Source organism: Trichechus manatus, unplaced genomic scaffold (assembly GCF_000243295.1).
Source record: "Trichechus manatus latirostris isolate Lorelei unplaced genomic scaffold, TriManLat1.0 scaffold00011, whole genome shotgun sequence".
In the NCBI taxonomy this organism is placed as follows: Eukaryota; Metazoa; Chordata; class Mammalia; order Sirenia; family Trichechidae; genus Trichechus; species Trichechus manatus.
In genome coordinates, this window is record NW_004443947.1 from 20,715,720 (window position 1) to 20,733,203 (window position 17,484).

The 17,484-nt window shown below is 38.5% G+C and overlaps 1 protein-coding gene across 3 annotated transcripts in view; it reads left to right on the top strand.

Moving 5' to 3' along the window:
* Nucleotides 1-6,766, top strand: part of GABRB2 (gamma-aminobutyric acid type A receptor subunit beta2) — a 334,152-nt gene extending 327,386 nt beyond the window's left edge. The window contains exon 9 of one of the 3 annotated variants that reach the window (XM_004371236.2): nt 6,100-6,766. In XM_004371236.2, coding sequence (XP_004371293.1) covers nt 6,100-6,447 — 348 coding nt within the window. In that variant the 3' untranslated portion in view covers nt 6,448-6,766. Of the gene's footprint in view, nt 1-6,094 lie in introns of all 3 variants that reach the window. The other 2 variants (XM_012560132.2, XM_004371235.2) reach the window with 2 other exon arrangements.
* The last annotated feature ends 10,718 nt before the right edge of the window (nt 6,767-17,484 follow it).

The window sequence follows — 17,484 nt, forward strand, 5'->3', positions numbered from 1 at the left end:
AAGAAAAGTGTAGCCAATTGAACAACCAGCCACTCAAACCTAGCAGTAATTTGGTGCTTTAGGTCTCAGGAAAAAAGATTTGAAACCAACACTGGTCTCCATGATGAAGATTGTATACTCTAAATAATGGATTTCCTTAGCTCCAATTTGAGTTATGAAAAATTCTTGCCACAACTGAAATGCCTATAATTCCTGCCCTGCCTGTATTGCAGGATTGTGGAGAGAACCTTAAGTGAGATGAATTGTTTAGGATTCTTTAGGTTTCAAGTGACAGAGAAAACAACTCATACTGGCTTAAGCAAAAAAAGAAAAAAAAAAAAAAAGAATGTGTTGTTTGGCTAACACAGGTGGGCCAGATACAAAGACACAATGTCTGTAGGTCATGGATTCTCTTTCTCCATGTGTTGGCTCCCTTCCAAGTTAGGATCCCCTTTTGCAGTTGAAGTATCTCAGCAGATTCAGACCCACCTATTTCTAGGTACAAATCCAGCAGACATATCTGAGAGTCTTTATTCTAGTATGCCCATCTTAAGTCTCATGACATACCATTCTGCACATCCCTGAACCAATCAGTGTGTTCAGGATCTTACTTCATGGCTTACAGCCATAGCAGGAAGAGTAGGGAAGTGATGGTTCCCCAGACAGAAACTGGGGTGAGTGGTGGTTAATGAACAGCCAAGCTACAGATGTCTATTCTACTTATTTGAAAGTGTTTCATTTAACAGGACTTTACACCAGCTCTCACCTTTAGGGGCATATTTAAATCCAGATACTCTCATCTACCCCTTGTTTAGGAAAATGCTGCAAGCTTCCAGGTGACTGCCCTACCATGTCCTGAGAGGGTTCCCTTTTATGAGCCATGCATGAAGTGCTGCAGGGGTTACTTGAGCTGCTGCTACACCTCAGCACAGCAAAATGAAAAGAGACCTGAGTCTAATTCTTGCTTTGCCACATATTCACTGTGTGAACTTGCATTAAGTTTCCTAACCTCACTGTACCTCATTTCTGCAACGTGAGAATAGTACCTGTCCCAAAAGGCTTTGGGATAATGGAGAGGTCAATATGTAAAGTGCTTAATCCTGGCTTCTAGTTGCTGCTCATTAAGTTCCTTCTCCTGGGTTAAGAATGAGGTATCTGTCATGGGAGTAGTCCAGGGTGCCATGGGATATGCTGTTTCCAGTTCTCAGGTACCTGGGCATGCTCCTCCAGAAATATACCTGTATAGGTATAGGAAGCAGCCTTGTAGCAGGAAAGGAACTCAAAAGGTAGGTCTGTGCAGTTTCCATCCTCAGACTTGTGATGCAGACATCCATTTCGTTGATGTCTCCCAAAGAGGTTAAGTGAGTTACTAAGGGTCACAAAATGTATTTCATCCAATCAGCATATATTTGTTGAGTGCACCTACTATGTGCCAGGGACCATCCCAGGTGCTTGGGTATACAACAGGAACGAGACAGACATTGTCTCTTCCTTACCAGAAAGTATAGTCTGTGGGGGAAAGATTACAGTTACCTTTGATGAGCATGAAGGTGGAATGTCCAAGTGTCATAAGGAAAAACCATCGAGGCCCTTTCTCCAACCACAGCAGCACTGGAGACATCTTCCACTTCCCTCTTCCTCTCCGACCCCTGGGTTCTGTTTTCCTTTGTGGTCAGGAGGATGTTGATGGTGCATACAGTGGGTCTGTGAATCCAGTGTTCCATCTCTACCTCTACTTGTCTCATTTCAGCATTTGAAAGTAACTCAGTCCTGACTTCTTTGTTGTCTTTAATTTATTTATGTATGCTGACAAAAGTATACAGTGTTTACTATGTACTAAGCATCATTCTCGGCACTAATATGACAATGTCAAAACCCTGATTTGTTTACACAGTCCATGACATTTAAAATTGGTGATAGAAGATCTCATTCATTCATTTAAAGAATATTTATTGCATTTGTACAACAAGATAGATTACAATTTTTGGAGTGCTTTCTATGTGCAAAGCTGGGCTAAGTGCTTTGCATGCACTATCTTATTTAATCCACTCAGACAGGCCTAGAATGTTGGTATTGATATTTTCCCACTTTTTACATAGAAGAAAACTGACCTCAGAGAGGTTGAATGTTTTGCCCAAGGTCTCAAAGCTAGTAAGTGTCTCAATCCAGAATTCAAACTTTAATTCTCTAAGTCCAGAATCTAAACTTGGAAACACTATGCTTATCCCTTCTCCTAGTAGGAGCCAAACACCTGAATGCCAGGTGTTGACTAAGCCACTATACCAGCCCTCCAAAAAACGCTCATAAACTTTGATGACAGAGACAGCAGGATGAATGCCCAGTGTGATGTGGTGTCAGAGGAGGGACTTAACTAATCCTGAGGAGGGGTGTGAAGAAAGTTGGCATTTATGTAAGGCTTGATAGAGGATAGGAGTCCTTGGGTGATGCGAACAGTTAAGTGCTTTACTACTAACTAAAACTTTAGAGGTTCGAATCCACCCAAAGGAGCCTTGGAAGAAAGGCCTGGCGATCTAATTCCAAAAGACGGCAGTCATTGAAGACCCTATGGAACATAATTCTGCTCTGAAACACATGAGGTCTCCATGAGTTGGAATCAGCTTGATGGCAACTGGTCTGTTTGTTTTGTTTTGTTTTTTGTTTTTGATAGAGGATATGAAAGAGTGACGGAGAAAATGGGCCCTTCAAAGGATAAGATGGGGTCATTAGAGCATTATCTTAGAGCTCAACCCTAAATACAGCTGAATAAACAACAGTGTGTTTAAGCCTCATCCATGTCTTTGTTAATTGAAAAATAAATTAGAAATGAAGATGCTTACACTTTATCCCTCTCCACTTCACAGCTTCATTGTGACATGCAATGTACTCATGGTATAAGGATTTTCTTGAAAACGTTATTTTTTTCTTATTCAGGTTAATTTATTTATTGACTATTAATGGACTTAATTGAGTCTATATAAGGAGTTGTATTTTGAGGTTAAAATAGTCTAATAATATGACAGAAGCCAAGGAGTAGCACTTCAAAAATTGATCAAACACGCCTCGCTCCACTACAACTATGTTCCCACTTCAGTCTGTGAAGATCTCCAGTAGTGTGTGGAAGCAGATTGCCACATCTTTCTCCCTTGGAGTGGCTGGTGTGTTGGAACTGCCAAACTTTCAGTTAGCAGCCAAGCAATTAACCACAGTGCCGCCGGGGCTCCTTCGCAGATACGATTAGCTTCACCGAAAGAAAACTCATCAACAGTTTCTATTCCAGAGACACTACAAGAGTACTATACTTATTTTTCTTTTAGAGATAGTTATAATTGTTTTTTCCCACCCCACTGGAGCCTATGTTATTGTATTCATAGCATGTCATAACAGCCAACTTTGTATAGTGTGTCAGTTTCCCAAGTATTTTATCTTAATTCCCTAGAGTTCTATGATATAAATATTATTCTTAGACTCCCGATGCAGTTGAAGAAACCTAGACTTAGAAGGATTAAGTCATTTTTCCAAGGTCAAAAATAACAAATGAAGGAGCCAGAACTCCAATAATTTGCCTCCAAATGCAGTATTTTTTCTGAAGATCCTAACTGCTGTGGGGACTAGCGACAATGCTCTCTCACCACTGTATCTCAAATTCTTGGTGTCATATCAGACATACAGTGGGTGTTCAATAGATATGTTATAAATTTTGAATGAATGAATATATAAGTGAATCAGTGGACATCAGGATTTACCTAATCCATTTCTTAAATTTCATAGATAAAGTAAGAGGCCCACTGCAATTAAAATGAATTATCCAAGGATAATTTGTTCTAAACTTAAATAAACTTCCTTTGATGGTAATCCACTGCTGCCATTATTTTTATTACAGTTGCTACTATAGTTTTATATTTCCAGCTCAGCTAGGTCTGATGTGAAGTTATAAATCTTCTTAGTACAGTTTTTCAACAGAGAAGGGGGGGGGCATTTCTAAACATCTACATGCATGTCGGCCAAAGAAATTTTGGTGAAAGGCTATTTCCCAGGTGTTTAAAGTACAAATGAACAGCTTAGAGCAGAGCAGAAAATACACATACTATCTGAAATAACAAGAGGAGATGATAGTGGTCCCACTTCCATTAGCTTTTCTGTCGTTAGAATTGGAAAGTCTCACCCCTTACTCCCCAAGCTTTGGGTTCTAATGGTCAAGGTTTGAATTCTGGCTCCATCATTTAGTGGCTACGTGACTTTGGGAAATTTGACTTATGCCTTTTTCAAAGGATGATTTTGAATGTTCAGTGAGAAGTTTTCTGCAAAGCACTGGCATGTAGCATGTGCCTTTAAATGTTCTTTTCCTTCCGTAGGGCAGGTGAGCCAAGTACTAAGACCTGTAGCTGGCTCTTTCTGGACAGATCTGTTTCAATGCATATTTGGTTCAGTTCCTAAAGATTATAAACTTTTAAAGTTAATTTTAAGAATATATTTGTTTAATATTTCCACTAAGCAAAATGCTACCATAAACCAAACATACAGAAAGCATGATCTGTTGGCAGAGATTAGTCAATTACTATATCCTAACGTATTTTATAGCTTCTATTTCTCAAAAGATTTTAGATTTTAATTTCTAATATAGAGTTATTAAATCACATTTGAAAGCTAATTGTTACTGTATAATCTTAGCAACATTCTTTTTGCCTTCTGCTTAATTCATGAAGCTCAGAACATGGTATCATTCAATTAAGTATTTGGTTATGCCCCTTCTTTCCATATATCATCAACACCTATCATTGGCCATTTTCTCCGTATTTTATAATTTCAAAAATTTTACTGGCAATTGATATATCCTGATTCTCCACTACAGTCAACCTATTGTGTCATTAATAATAACTTGTGGCTAATTTTTATTATATCTGGCAATTGAGATCTCTTAAAAATAAGGCAGACAAATCTTTCCTTCTTAACAAAAAAATTAATGATTTATTTAATAGTTTAGGAATCATGATTTTAGTGTTCATTCCTAACTTTTAGTTTGGCTAAGAAGAAATCATCCAAGATAGAAAAGGAGCACTGTATCTGTACAGCCAACTAAGTCCTACTCCCTACGCCCAGAATTCAATTTAGCGCAGTCAACTCTGGGCTTGCTCTCGTCTTCTCTAATCTTGCCCCTTTCCGCTTATTTTCAAGTCAGCCCCTCATGCCACTCACATCTCCACCACCACCACCAGCTGTCAAACTCTTATTTCCAAGACCCTGGTTGTTCTGAATTCTACTGCATTTTTGCAAGTCACTTGCTAGCTGCATTTATATTATACATAACTGTTCCTTTACCCTATTTATTTTGACATTGAAAATCCTAGGTGACATCACATAACTGTAGGTGTTAATAAGCATCAATTAAATTACATTAGACAAAACTCTTCTCAGCTCATTGGGTGGCATATATGATAAGTGCTTAATAAATACTAGTTATGATTTTTAGCTCTAGTTTCATCATTAATTCATCTGTAATTATTGTTGTCAGCACAGTACAATAATTAATTCCCCAATACTATGTAAAACCTAGTACAATTTAATTTTTATGCGTTCGTATCAAGATTACAAATTCTTTAAAGGGGTGTCATGTCTTCTATTTCTCTGCATGCCTTAAATGGAAATAATAAGAATACTATTAGTTTAAAAAGAAAAAGAAAGTTGCATCGAGTTGATTCCAACTCATAGCAACCTATGTATGTGAGAGAGCAGAGCTGTGCTCCATAGGGTTTTCAATGGTTGATTTTTCAGAAGTAGATTGCCAGGCCTTTCTTCCAAGGCACCTCTGGATAGATTCAAACCTTCGTTAACCATTTGCACCACTCAAGGACTCCATGGTAACAGTCTATTGTATCATGATGTAATTACAACAATCCTATAGGGTTTTATTATTATACCTGTTAATAGAAGAAGAAACTGAAACTCCTGTCTTAGAGTGGCAGAGCCTCAGTTCACACTTGGGTGATGTAACCACAAAGCCAGTTCTCTTAATCACTGTAAAGAAAACACCACCACCTAAACTACCCATCATAGTGCCTTACATAGCAAGCACTACTAAAGGCATACTGGTTTGATTGTGTTATTTGATTCTTTCCCTTGCAGATGGACCCCCATGAAAACATCTTACTAAGCACCCTTGAGATAAAAAATGAAATGGCCACATCTGAGGCTGTGATGGGACTTGGAGACCCCAGGAGCACAATGCTGGCCTACGATGCCTCTAGCATCCAGTACCGGAAAGCAGGGTTGCCCAGGCATAGTTTTGGCCGAAATGCCCTGGAACGACACGTGGCACAAAAGAAGAGCCGCCTGCGGAGACGCGCCTCCCAACTGAAAATCACCATCCCCGACTTGACTGATGTGAATGCCATAGATCGGTGGTCCCGCATTTTCTTCCCAGTGGTCTTTTCCTTCTTCAACATCGTCTATTGGCTTTATTATGTGAACTAAGACGTGAGGTCCCATGGGAAGCAAGGACTAGATTCCTCTTCAAACCAGTTGTATAACCTGATGTAGGACTTGGAAAACAGATCAATCCAGGACAAAAGTGATGCTAAAATACCTTAGTTGCTGGCCTATCCTGTGGTCCATTTCATACCATTTGGGTTGCTTCTGCTAAGTAATGAACACCAAGGTCCTTGTGGTTTTCCAGTTAAAATGCAAGTGATTTGTACACATGCTGGCAAGACAGATTCTCAGTGTTCCACTTTCTCTGCTTAGTCTTCCACCTACATAAGAGGGAAATTATTTAGAAAATATTCATAGAAGGTTCGGTAGCATTGTCAGTCGTATCCCTGAGAAGCGGTCATGTCCAGATACTTCCCATCTTTATTCCAAAGGTTGACATGATGTGATGGCATTGTGCTTATGAAACATCATCTGCCATGCCCTGCAAACATGGTTACCTGAAGATGGTCTAAGCTTACTTTATTCAGGTGATAATTGTGCTGTGGGAAGATAGGTCCCACTGGATTCTGGAAGACTCTCACATAGTGGAGACAACGTACGGGAAGTCAAGACAAGGGCTCAGGAAACCAATTTGGCCAGTCTCTTTGTTCACTTGAGCACAGGGAATCAGCCATGACATCTTCCTTTTTGGCATGTAGAGAGCAGGAGTCTTCTGAACATCATCAGACATGGTGGCCAAATTTTTTTCGCGAAAACGTTTCCAAGGTGGATAAAGTTAGAGTGAGTAACCCAGAGCGGAGAAGAAAATCCAGAAATGACTGTTATAACCGAATGAATGCCAGTGCACAAGCATGGCCCCTACAAGCCCTACACGGCATCTGGTCTACACATAATGTGTTTGGCTACAAAACGTGGAGCAAGAAGGATTTATTTTTTCCAATCTGACAAGCTTCGGACAGCATACATAAGTGGTTTTTATATCTTGTCTAATCAAAAGACAACCATGAAAGAAAAAAGTTAGGGAAATTAGAAGTATCTTAGATGTTCAGGTTAGATTGGAAGTCATTCAAATACACTAACATAGAGCACAAAGCTTACAAACAGATTACTTTTCTCCAACAATGTCAGCTGTCTCTGCAACAGTTCCCTATGAGTTTATTTCTGAATTTAATAGGGTAATTTCAAAAGAAGGATTTGTGCATTGCTTTTAAGGATTAATGGTCGTCTCCAGCTTTTCTTGCTTCCTAAATTTTGATTCTATTCCTAGGAAACAAAGTGAGTCTTTGGAGAGATTGAGCGAACGCTATTTCCTCACATGCAATGAAGTTAACCTTTGTATTTTTCACAGCAGCAATATTTCAAAGAGTATGTGCATAAGGCAAGTTAGTTTATGGGTTTTCATTAGGTTTGGTTTTTTAATGGTGTTTTTATTGTACTTATTGCAACCCGCCTAGTCAAGAAAAACATGAAAACTTGCAGAAAATAGGATAACAACAAAGCCCCATTAACTTGATGAATGTTTTGAGCCTCAGTTGATATTGCAGAAAAATATATAACTGATAATCAGGCAGGTGAAAATTATTGTTTTTATTTTATTTCTAAATTTTCATTGTACTTCCTATACTATTTGGACATATGCATTCATATGTTGAACAAGAAAGGGAATAAGCTGATACATTTTATTTCTATCAATGTGAGGCTTATTGTAGAAAAAAGTTTTTCTTGTAGAAAAAAATGATTTGCTAAATTTTCCTTAAAATTTGATTTGACTGCACTTTTTATGGAAGGATGACTTTGCTTTTTTTTTTTTACCTTTTCTAAGTAGCATCATTGATTATGCATACTAGCCAAGGCTAGTATCTGCCTGTGGAGAAAATATATGCTTTCTTCCCGTGATAATTCAGCAGCTTGGAATATGATAGCGTCCTGCTGTCCTTCCATTCCAACTGTCAGAGAACAAAAAGAAATGGTTCACCATCCAACTTTCTGAATTTGCCCCAAGGTGGGATGGTATTTTTTTTCACTAGTGTAGGGAACTCTGCCCCTTATTTTTTGATTATACACTTGAACACCTTTGAGGATGATTTATGGGCAGAATGTTCATATGACCAAGGTTCTGCCCACAGGCTCAGAGCAGAGACTCCTCAAGTTTTCCCAGGGACACGCTTTCTCCTACGCAATCAATGTGGAGCGGCTGGTGGATTTGAACTGCTGACCTTTTTGGTTAGCAGTGGAACTCTTAACCACTGCACCACCAGAGCTCCAATCAGTGTGGGGCATCACACAAATAAAATTGCCTGCCCCTTGTTGCCAGGGAGTAAAGTTTAAGTAGGAAATATCAAGAAGGAGCATATTGATAACTCAGGTGCACAACTCCAAAATACCATTTTGGAAAGAATTTTTCTAGAGACTACTTAGAGCCCGAGTCTGGAAGTGGGCTCTTGTCTGCAATTATCATAAAAGCCATAAAAATCCTTGATATTGTCATTTATGGTTACAACACAATTTTGGGTGTCCGGGGAATTCAGCAGAGCAATCTAGATCAAAGTGGAGAGAAGCAGCTTTGCAGCATGAGTCTCAAAAGCATATAAAGAGGAATTCATTTCTGTTCTCAGTGATATGAAGAAACCAGGAAAAGGAGAAAAATTGGACCTTGGAACAGATGCCCTAGAACAAAAACCATATATTGGCTTCCAGTAACCATGTAGGTAGAAATAACTGACTCATCCTGCCCAGAGATAACATTTGATATAGAATTTATTCTCGAACTTTATTTTTTTTCTCATATGGACTTGGAATGTAGTTACCAAATTGTGAGGGTGAGGGTGCTAGGTCGGATAACTCTATGAAAACCAGTCAGCTTGATGTCCAGTGGTTAAACTGAAGGACCACAAAGGTGTGTCTTGGCAGTCCTGGTGTGGTATTACTATCAGTTTATACATACATGTATAGCTTTTCTTCTGATTATAAAACAGCCAGATGGCCAGCAATTAAGGTGTTTTTTCATCTTTGTGAAATTAATAGGCAAATTCTGGACTCTACAATGCACAGCCTAAATGAAATCTCTGATCTCAATCTGTATATATATATTGTACATGACTGCTAGTAGGTATGAAATGCATTTTCAGAGTTGAAAACTCCTGCAACATACTCATGTGTTTGCATAAGGAATGTTAACAATTCTTTCTACTGCAATTTAACAACAGGGGAGAAGACTCAAGCAGTGCCATCTAGACCTTTTCTCCTCATTTCTTCAAAAGCAGTGCTAAGGGGATAAATATGGTTTATGAACCAAAAGACTTTACATTCTAGCATTAGGAACACAAAAATCTGTCAGCTTACAAAAGCACAACACATAGAGAAAGTGCAGTGGAATGCATAATGGGGAAATGAATCGTTTATTTTAAGCAAGACCTGCATTAAATTGGCAACTACGATGATTTCCATTTTCTATAGGTAACTGTGTTCCAATTTCATGATTAACTTCACACTCAGCAACAAAAAAAGTAAACCAACATCAACAAAAGCAGGTCTTACAACATATCTACATGTATATATGTGTATATATAGATCCATATAAACATACATACATATATATGCATTCCTATGTTGGAAAACAAAAGGAATAAGCTAATAAGTTTTGTTTCCTTCATTAAGCTGATGTACGAATACTTTTAATTTGGCGACCAACAAATCAACATATTGAAACAAGTAATACAGGGTACTGAGCATTTCTCTTTCAGCAAATCAATGCCTACAGTTCTTATGAACCATTGCACAGTCTGACACTACAATAGTACTGTACCTCGGAACATCGGGAATTAACTAGTTCTCACATTGCTTGTCTAACTGCTCTCTTTTTAAAGGAAACGGATAACATTGTTCATTGGTGATTTAAAACAAAAGTGTCTTAAGAAAACAGAAAATTCTTTAAAAAAAAAAAAAAACTTAAACCTCACCATGTTGGTTAGGGCAAAATACTCTCCACTGTAGCAATCATGCCATTTTGCTAAATGTACAGAGTACATGTAATGTGAGCAACCATAACTTTCACTGAGCGTGTGTAAATATTAAAACAGATTTCTTAAATATTTTTAACTTCTGATTTGTATTTTATGGTAAGGCAAAGTGCTAATTCTGTTTATGGCTTAAGTTGATGTGTTATAATAACATGTAAATAAACATGCTGTAAATGAAGTCAGTAGATACAAATAATTGTTTAGGGTTTTTTTTTTTTTCCTTAATTTTTATTTATTTTTTACTAAGTACAGTATTGCAGTGCCCCAGCAGAGTAATTTAAACACCCTTCTACATAAATAGTTTGGGATCCCAGACAGAAGAGTTTCAATTTGCTGTCTCACACACACACACACACACACACACACACACACACACACACACAGTCTCTCTCTCTCTCTCTCTGCCTTTCTCTCACCTGCTTACTCCTGCCCCTCACTCTGCCCAGTGGGAAATGCTGTAGTGTTTATGTAGTCAATGTAACAACCAAGAAATAACCATGGATAGAAATGGCAATTGGGAAAAGCAGAATGATCATTAATAATAGTCTTTTATATGTCAGAGTTCAAGAAACCAAAGGTTGTAACTTAAATCTCAATTTTCAAAGAGTAAAATTTTATATTGATGACACTACAGGAAATACAAATGCGTATTCATACCTGCTTCAGAAATTTGTTACACACAATACATATCAATAGACTTTTTTTTTTAATAATAGCATTTTTGTCTTTAGATAGTATCGTTCCCTTAAACCAAAGACTCCTAAATTACTAAAAAACAAAAAAGGAAAGGAAAAAAAAAGGAAAAGGGAGGAAAAAGAAAAAAAAAAGACATTGCTTCACACCAAAGGTTTAAAAAAACACTTTCCAAATGCACTAGGAACATTGTAAAAAATGGTAAAGAGCCAACAGAACACTAATGAACATACTGCCCTATTAAAATCAGTCAAGGAAAAAAATGTAACACTTAAATATCCATTAGTTATTTGGAAATTGAAGTAGAACATTTCTGCAGACACATGCAAAGTTCTGACATCAAATTTTAATTTGCTTTGAGAATTGCTTTTGTTATAAAGACGAATATGATTCAAAATGATGGAAAAAATAATAATTTTGTGTCCTTTGATTTCCAAAATCGAATGCCACTCCCCTGCCACGTGTCCTCTAATCTGATGCCCACGTGCTCATCCTTGCACCATCTGAAGCAAGTTGACAGTTCCATTAGCTTGTGTCTTTATCTTTTCCATTCGATAATTTGAGTTACACCATGGCCATTTTACAAATAATTCAAAACAAGATTGCATATAGTTTGAAATCCATAACATTTTTTTTCCCTCTGCATGGGTGTTTAAATAGTTCTGTTATGAATACTGTCCCTTGCACAGTTCTAAATTGTCTTTTTATAAAAAGTGATATTTTAGTTTCTTCACAATGTAGTGTTTATCAGCCTTACTTATTACTTTGTAGCCTTTCTTAATATGTGCATAATGCACATTTTCCAATGGCTAGAAAGGACAAAACACAAGTGGATATCATTGCATCTATTTTCATGTCTTTCTAAAAACAGGACCACTAAAATCTCTGGGATACACAAGATAGTAAAAAAATGAGAATTATAAATGAGTAGCACATAAGAAATATTTTCTTGAATTTAAACTTATTGCAGCCAGTTTCAGCATGTAAATATATAATAATGTTGGATAGTGTGTAATTCTTGAACTAAGAAATATAAATAAAACTAAAAAGCAATGTGTGTGTATGTGGTTTCTTTGGGTTCAGAATATTTATTTTTTGAACTATCAGTATGAGTTGGATTGTAGAATGATAGCTTTTGCGAGAAGCAATAAAAAGCTTGAGAAGTTAGGACTTGCTATCAGGAAGACTTTAGTTAGACTCTGATTTGCCTCTTATTTGGTATATGCTTGTGCAGCTACTTATCTGACTCTCAATTTTCTTGTCTGTAAAACAGATATATAATTATTCCTCCCACATAAGGTGGTTTTGAGGATGAAATCAAGTAGCCCATGAGAAGTCCTTAGCACAATGCAAGGTACATAGAATAGTAGATACTGTTGGTGTTGTTAATTATTATCATTACTAGAATAATCAACATGTATCTCATGAAATATATCACCATACCTAAAATCCCTGGGTGACACAAATGGTTTTTGTTTTACTAACCTAAAGGTTGGCGGTTCAAACCTACCCAATGGCACTGTGGAATAAAGTCCTGATGATCTGCTGCCATAAAGATTATAGCCAAGAAAACCTTATGGAGCAGTTTTACTCTGTAACACATGGGGTCACCACGAGGAGGAATTGCCTTGACAGCAATGGGTTATTATGCTATGTAAAACTTCACAGTAACTATTCTTACACAAATAACACACACCGTCTACATTTGTTTGCCAACCACTCCCTCCCCCTGCAAGATATTTTTTTTAAGCATGTTGTGCTAGTTTTCTTACAACATGCTTTCTTAGGTTAAATATTTTATGTTAACGTTAATTAATTAAGAACTTGGCTTCAATCTCTGGTAACTTCCCTGTTAGAAGAAATAATATCATGGAAACATGATAAATATAACTCATTCATTTGCACGTTTAACATAATCTGTTGAACACATTGTGCTAAGCACTTCACAGATTTGATCTTCATTTAATTCTTACCATGAGTCGGAATTGACTTGATGGCAACTAAAAACAACAACATATTCCTGAAGGTAGAAGAAACTCAAAGTCAGAAAGAATAAGGTCTTTGCCCATGAGAGTGGAAGAACCTGGATTTCAAGCCAGGCTGGACTCACGCGCCGCTGCAAATCCCTGCAGTCCTTCCACTTCATCATTAAAAGTGGGTGACCAGGCTTGTTCAATTCTCATCCATTCTGTAATTTCTCAAGAAACATTTGCCAAGAGCCTGCCATCTGCTACACTTCGTACTAGTATTGGAAAAACAGAGGTGAGCACACAAACTTCCTGCCCACTTGGATTATATGGCGCCTCTCATGCGCTTGGAAAACTCCTTTGAGCCCAGTGAATCGTTTGATGGCAAGCCTAGTATCTTTTATTCTTAATGACTTGAGAATGTCTAAACATCAGCTCAATAGATTTATCAACCTGAGGGAGACAGTCTATCAGGACACAAGTGTCCAGTAGAATTAAAGGGAGCTATAACCACCAAGGAGTGAATTCCAGTGAAAAAGCCCACCTACGGCAACGGTTTGGGGTTTATGGCATGGTTGAAGACTCAGTTCTTCTTAGCTTTTATTTATAAAGTAAACTGTAAATTGTAAAATGGAATATACTTACATTATCAATTGACACTCCTCATGCTAAGCTTCAGCATTTCCATCTAGCAGAGAGAACAAACACATGTATGCTCAAATACATGAACATGCTCCCATACCTGATGGTGTGTGTGTGTACGTGTGTGTGTGTGCACACATGCACAGGTGCATAGAGGGGTGGTGAGAGAGCCAATTGGTGGGATTTATGGTCTATTGCTTACCTTAAAAAAAAAAAAAAACCAAGTCGATTCCAACTCACAGAGACTCTATAGGACAGAGTAGAACTGCCCCATATGTGTTCCAAGGAGCAACTGGTGAATTCAGACTGCTGACCTTTTGGTTAGCAGCTGAGTTCTTAACCACTTTGCCACCAGGGCTCCTATTACTTACCTTAAAAAAAAAAAAATACCCTTGCCATCGAGTTGATTCTGACTCATAGCAACCGTATAGGACATAGCAGAACTGCTCCATAGGGTTTCTAAGGAGCTGCTGGTAGATTCGAACTGCCTACCCTTTGGTTAGCAGCCTGAGCTCTTAAGCACTGTGCCACCAGGGTTCCCATAGTGACCCTGGTAAGATGTTTCCCACAAAAGAGCTCATCAGTTGGTAATGGGAAAATTCCCCCATTCATATTTTAGCTACTGTAATTATTTTAAAGTTGATCCTTTAAGTATCCCTGCTCTTTTCTGAAACTTGTTCTAATTCTGAAATAGCATATGACATTTTTCATGCAGAATATTTCTCTGAGCCATGAAATTCACCTGCAGGTAAAAATACTCAGATTAGTGAGGAAAATACTTGGGAACAATTGGCATAGTTAGTCCATAATCCTGGATTTTTTAAAGCAGACAGCAGCAAAAATAATGTAAACACAGTCTCGTCCCCTGAATTCTCTGTGACACAGCATTAGCCAAATGTGCAAGCCCTCTCTGGCCCTGCCTATTATGCATCGTGCTGCCACTTGCACTGGAATTTAGAAACAGCTTTGGCATGACAAGCCTCAGAACTATCACTCTTCTTTGGTGGTCTTATCAAGATATTAATTTGTGTGTGTTCTGGTCTTTCCTTCTTTTTTGTTTCAAGCAGATCACTATTGTTGTTGTTAGGTGCCATCGAATCTGTTCCCACACATAGCAAATCCATATGACAGAGTAGAACTGCTCCCTAGGATTTCCTAGGTAGTAATCTTTATGGGATCAGATTGCCAGGTCTTTCTCCTGGGTAGATTTGAACCACTGACCTTTCCGTTAGTAAGCGAGTGCAAAACTGTTGCACCACTCCTAACACATACTATGTCTTTAGTATTTATATATTAGAAATTTTTACTGGAGACACACAAGAAGCTGCTGGGGTATACTCAGAGGTTATGCTCAATGTCCCACAAGTACTGAGGAAAATCAAAGAGCCTTTAGGGTAAGGAGAGAGAAGAGGGCAATCTCTGAGTCTGGGAAGGAGAAACACGGTGGCAGGTTTCAAAGAAGAGATTTTCACACTGCTCAGAGGTAGTGACCAGGGGATGTGGCAGACCTCAGAGAAGCTGGCACAGTGAAGCCTGGGATGCTTCTGAGCACTGCCCCAGACATGCTTCTAAAGTGACAAGGTCTTCAGACCACAGTGGAAGAATCAAACAGGCTGGAGCATATCAGCAGAAAAGAAATGTGTTGCTTCCTATCTGGCTTCGTTAAAGAAGTTAAGTTTATCATGCCACTCCGTTCTGGGATCTAGTGGGTCTTGATCCCTCCTCCCCAGGAGGGTTATGAAAAGCAGCAGGACAACTTTGATATTGAATAAGTAATATGCTATTGCTAGGAATAGACATTCAAAGTGAATGGGGATAACAGACTGCAGCTCTGAAAGTCAGAACGGTAACAAGAGATGAAACATTTGAGTAAAGGATTAATATATACCATTTTCTTCCACCTTGGAAACTCAAATGTATACACAGGATTTAGCAGGAATTGTAAGTTAGCAATCCAGTTCTAGTTGCCATAGGGTTAATTACTACCCATGGCCAACCCCATGTGTGTCACAGTAGAATTATGCTACACAGGGTTTTTAATGGCTGATTTTTCAGAAGTAGATTGCTAAGCTTTTCTTCTAAGGCACCTCTGGATAGAGTTGAACCACCAACCTTTCAGTTAGCACCCAAGCATGTAAAATTAACTGTTTGCATGATCCAGGGACGCCAAATTAGTAATAGGCCTGGTGTTATACAGTACAGCTACCATCTGTCTGTCTGTTTGTCCTACTGTGGTGGCTTGCATGTTGCTATGCTGCTGGAAGCTATGCCACCAGGATTGTACACACCAGCTAGGTCACCCATGGTGAAAAGGTTTCAGCAGAACTTCTAGATAGACTAGGAAGAAAGTCTTGGCAATCTACTTCCAAAAATTAGTCAATGAAAATCCTACGGATACAACAGAATATTGTCTGATGAAGTGCTGGAAGTTGAGCCCCCTAGGTTGGAAGTCACTCAAAATACACAGTGACCTCAACAATGGACTTGAGCATACTAAATCATGAAAATGGAGCAAGACAGGTTCATCATTTCCTTCTGTTGTACGTGGGATCACCATGAGTTGGAGCCCACTCAATGGCAACTAACAACAACAACAATACAATAGGGAGTGGTGGGGACTGTGAGGAACTAGGAAGAACATGCTCCAGCTAAAGAGGCAGCCACTAGTGGGCCCATTCAGTTGTTGCTTGAGGAATTGCAAGCCCAGTGTTGCCAGATTAATCTTAAAATGCAAGAAACCCCCAAAGCACAAAATCCTTTGCTTTCCAGAAAGCTACTGTATAGTCAGAGAGACACTGACAGTTTTATCTTTCCTGTACCTTAAAGTCCATGGTGAGGTTCTATAGCTGTAATTCTCAAGCTGTGGTTGAGGAGGGAGCATATTAGAATCTTCCTGACACTGCATGTAGATTGAACAATTCTATGACATTATAATTGTGGCAAGATCCATTGTCTTCCCTTACCTGGAGGTTGACACCTTATAAATGTAAGAAAATAAAATGTTTTTTTGTATTCTTTCAAGACAAGAAAGAGATAAAAAAACATTTTTTCAGCATAAACAGGAACAGAAAATTGCACACTGTCTCTACAGTGTGAACAGTCTAATCGACTTTTAAGTACTTCACTTTGAGGACCTTTGTCTTTCTCCCCTGTCCTCGGAATCAGAAACCTCGCCCCCTTCTCGAACTTTTCCTGGACCCGTCAAGCAGTGAACTGGACTTAACTGAAATAGCAGAAAAGCCTCTTGAGGTGGGATTTTGGTGAGGAGCTAAGGAGCTATAAAGAAGCAAGAAGCTGTTGGGGCAGCAATGGTAGGAGAAGAGAAGAGAACAGAATAGATGCTCAAAAGAACATCTGTCATGTAAGGAGTGATGGGAAGGACTCATTCCTGACCACATCTACAACTCCAGGGATAGAACATGAGGGCACAGACTGAATGGCAATAAAAGCTATTCACAAATTTCCACCATCCCAAAGACCTTATGTAGATTGGAATTCCATGAATGACCTGAAGTTGCTGTTGTTAATTGCCATCAAGTTGATTCCGACTCATGGTGACCCCATGTGTGCAGTATGGAACTGCACCTAGGGTTTTCAATCGCTGTGACTTTTCTGAAGCAGATTTCCAAGCCTGTCTTCTAAGGTGCCTCTGGGTGGGTTCGAACTGCCAACATTTCAGCTAGTATTCAAGGGCTTACCTGAGTGAAGAACTAATTAGAAATTCTGTATAAGTTTCTAAGGTAAAGCCATCAAGTTGA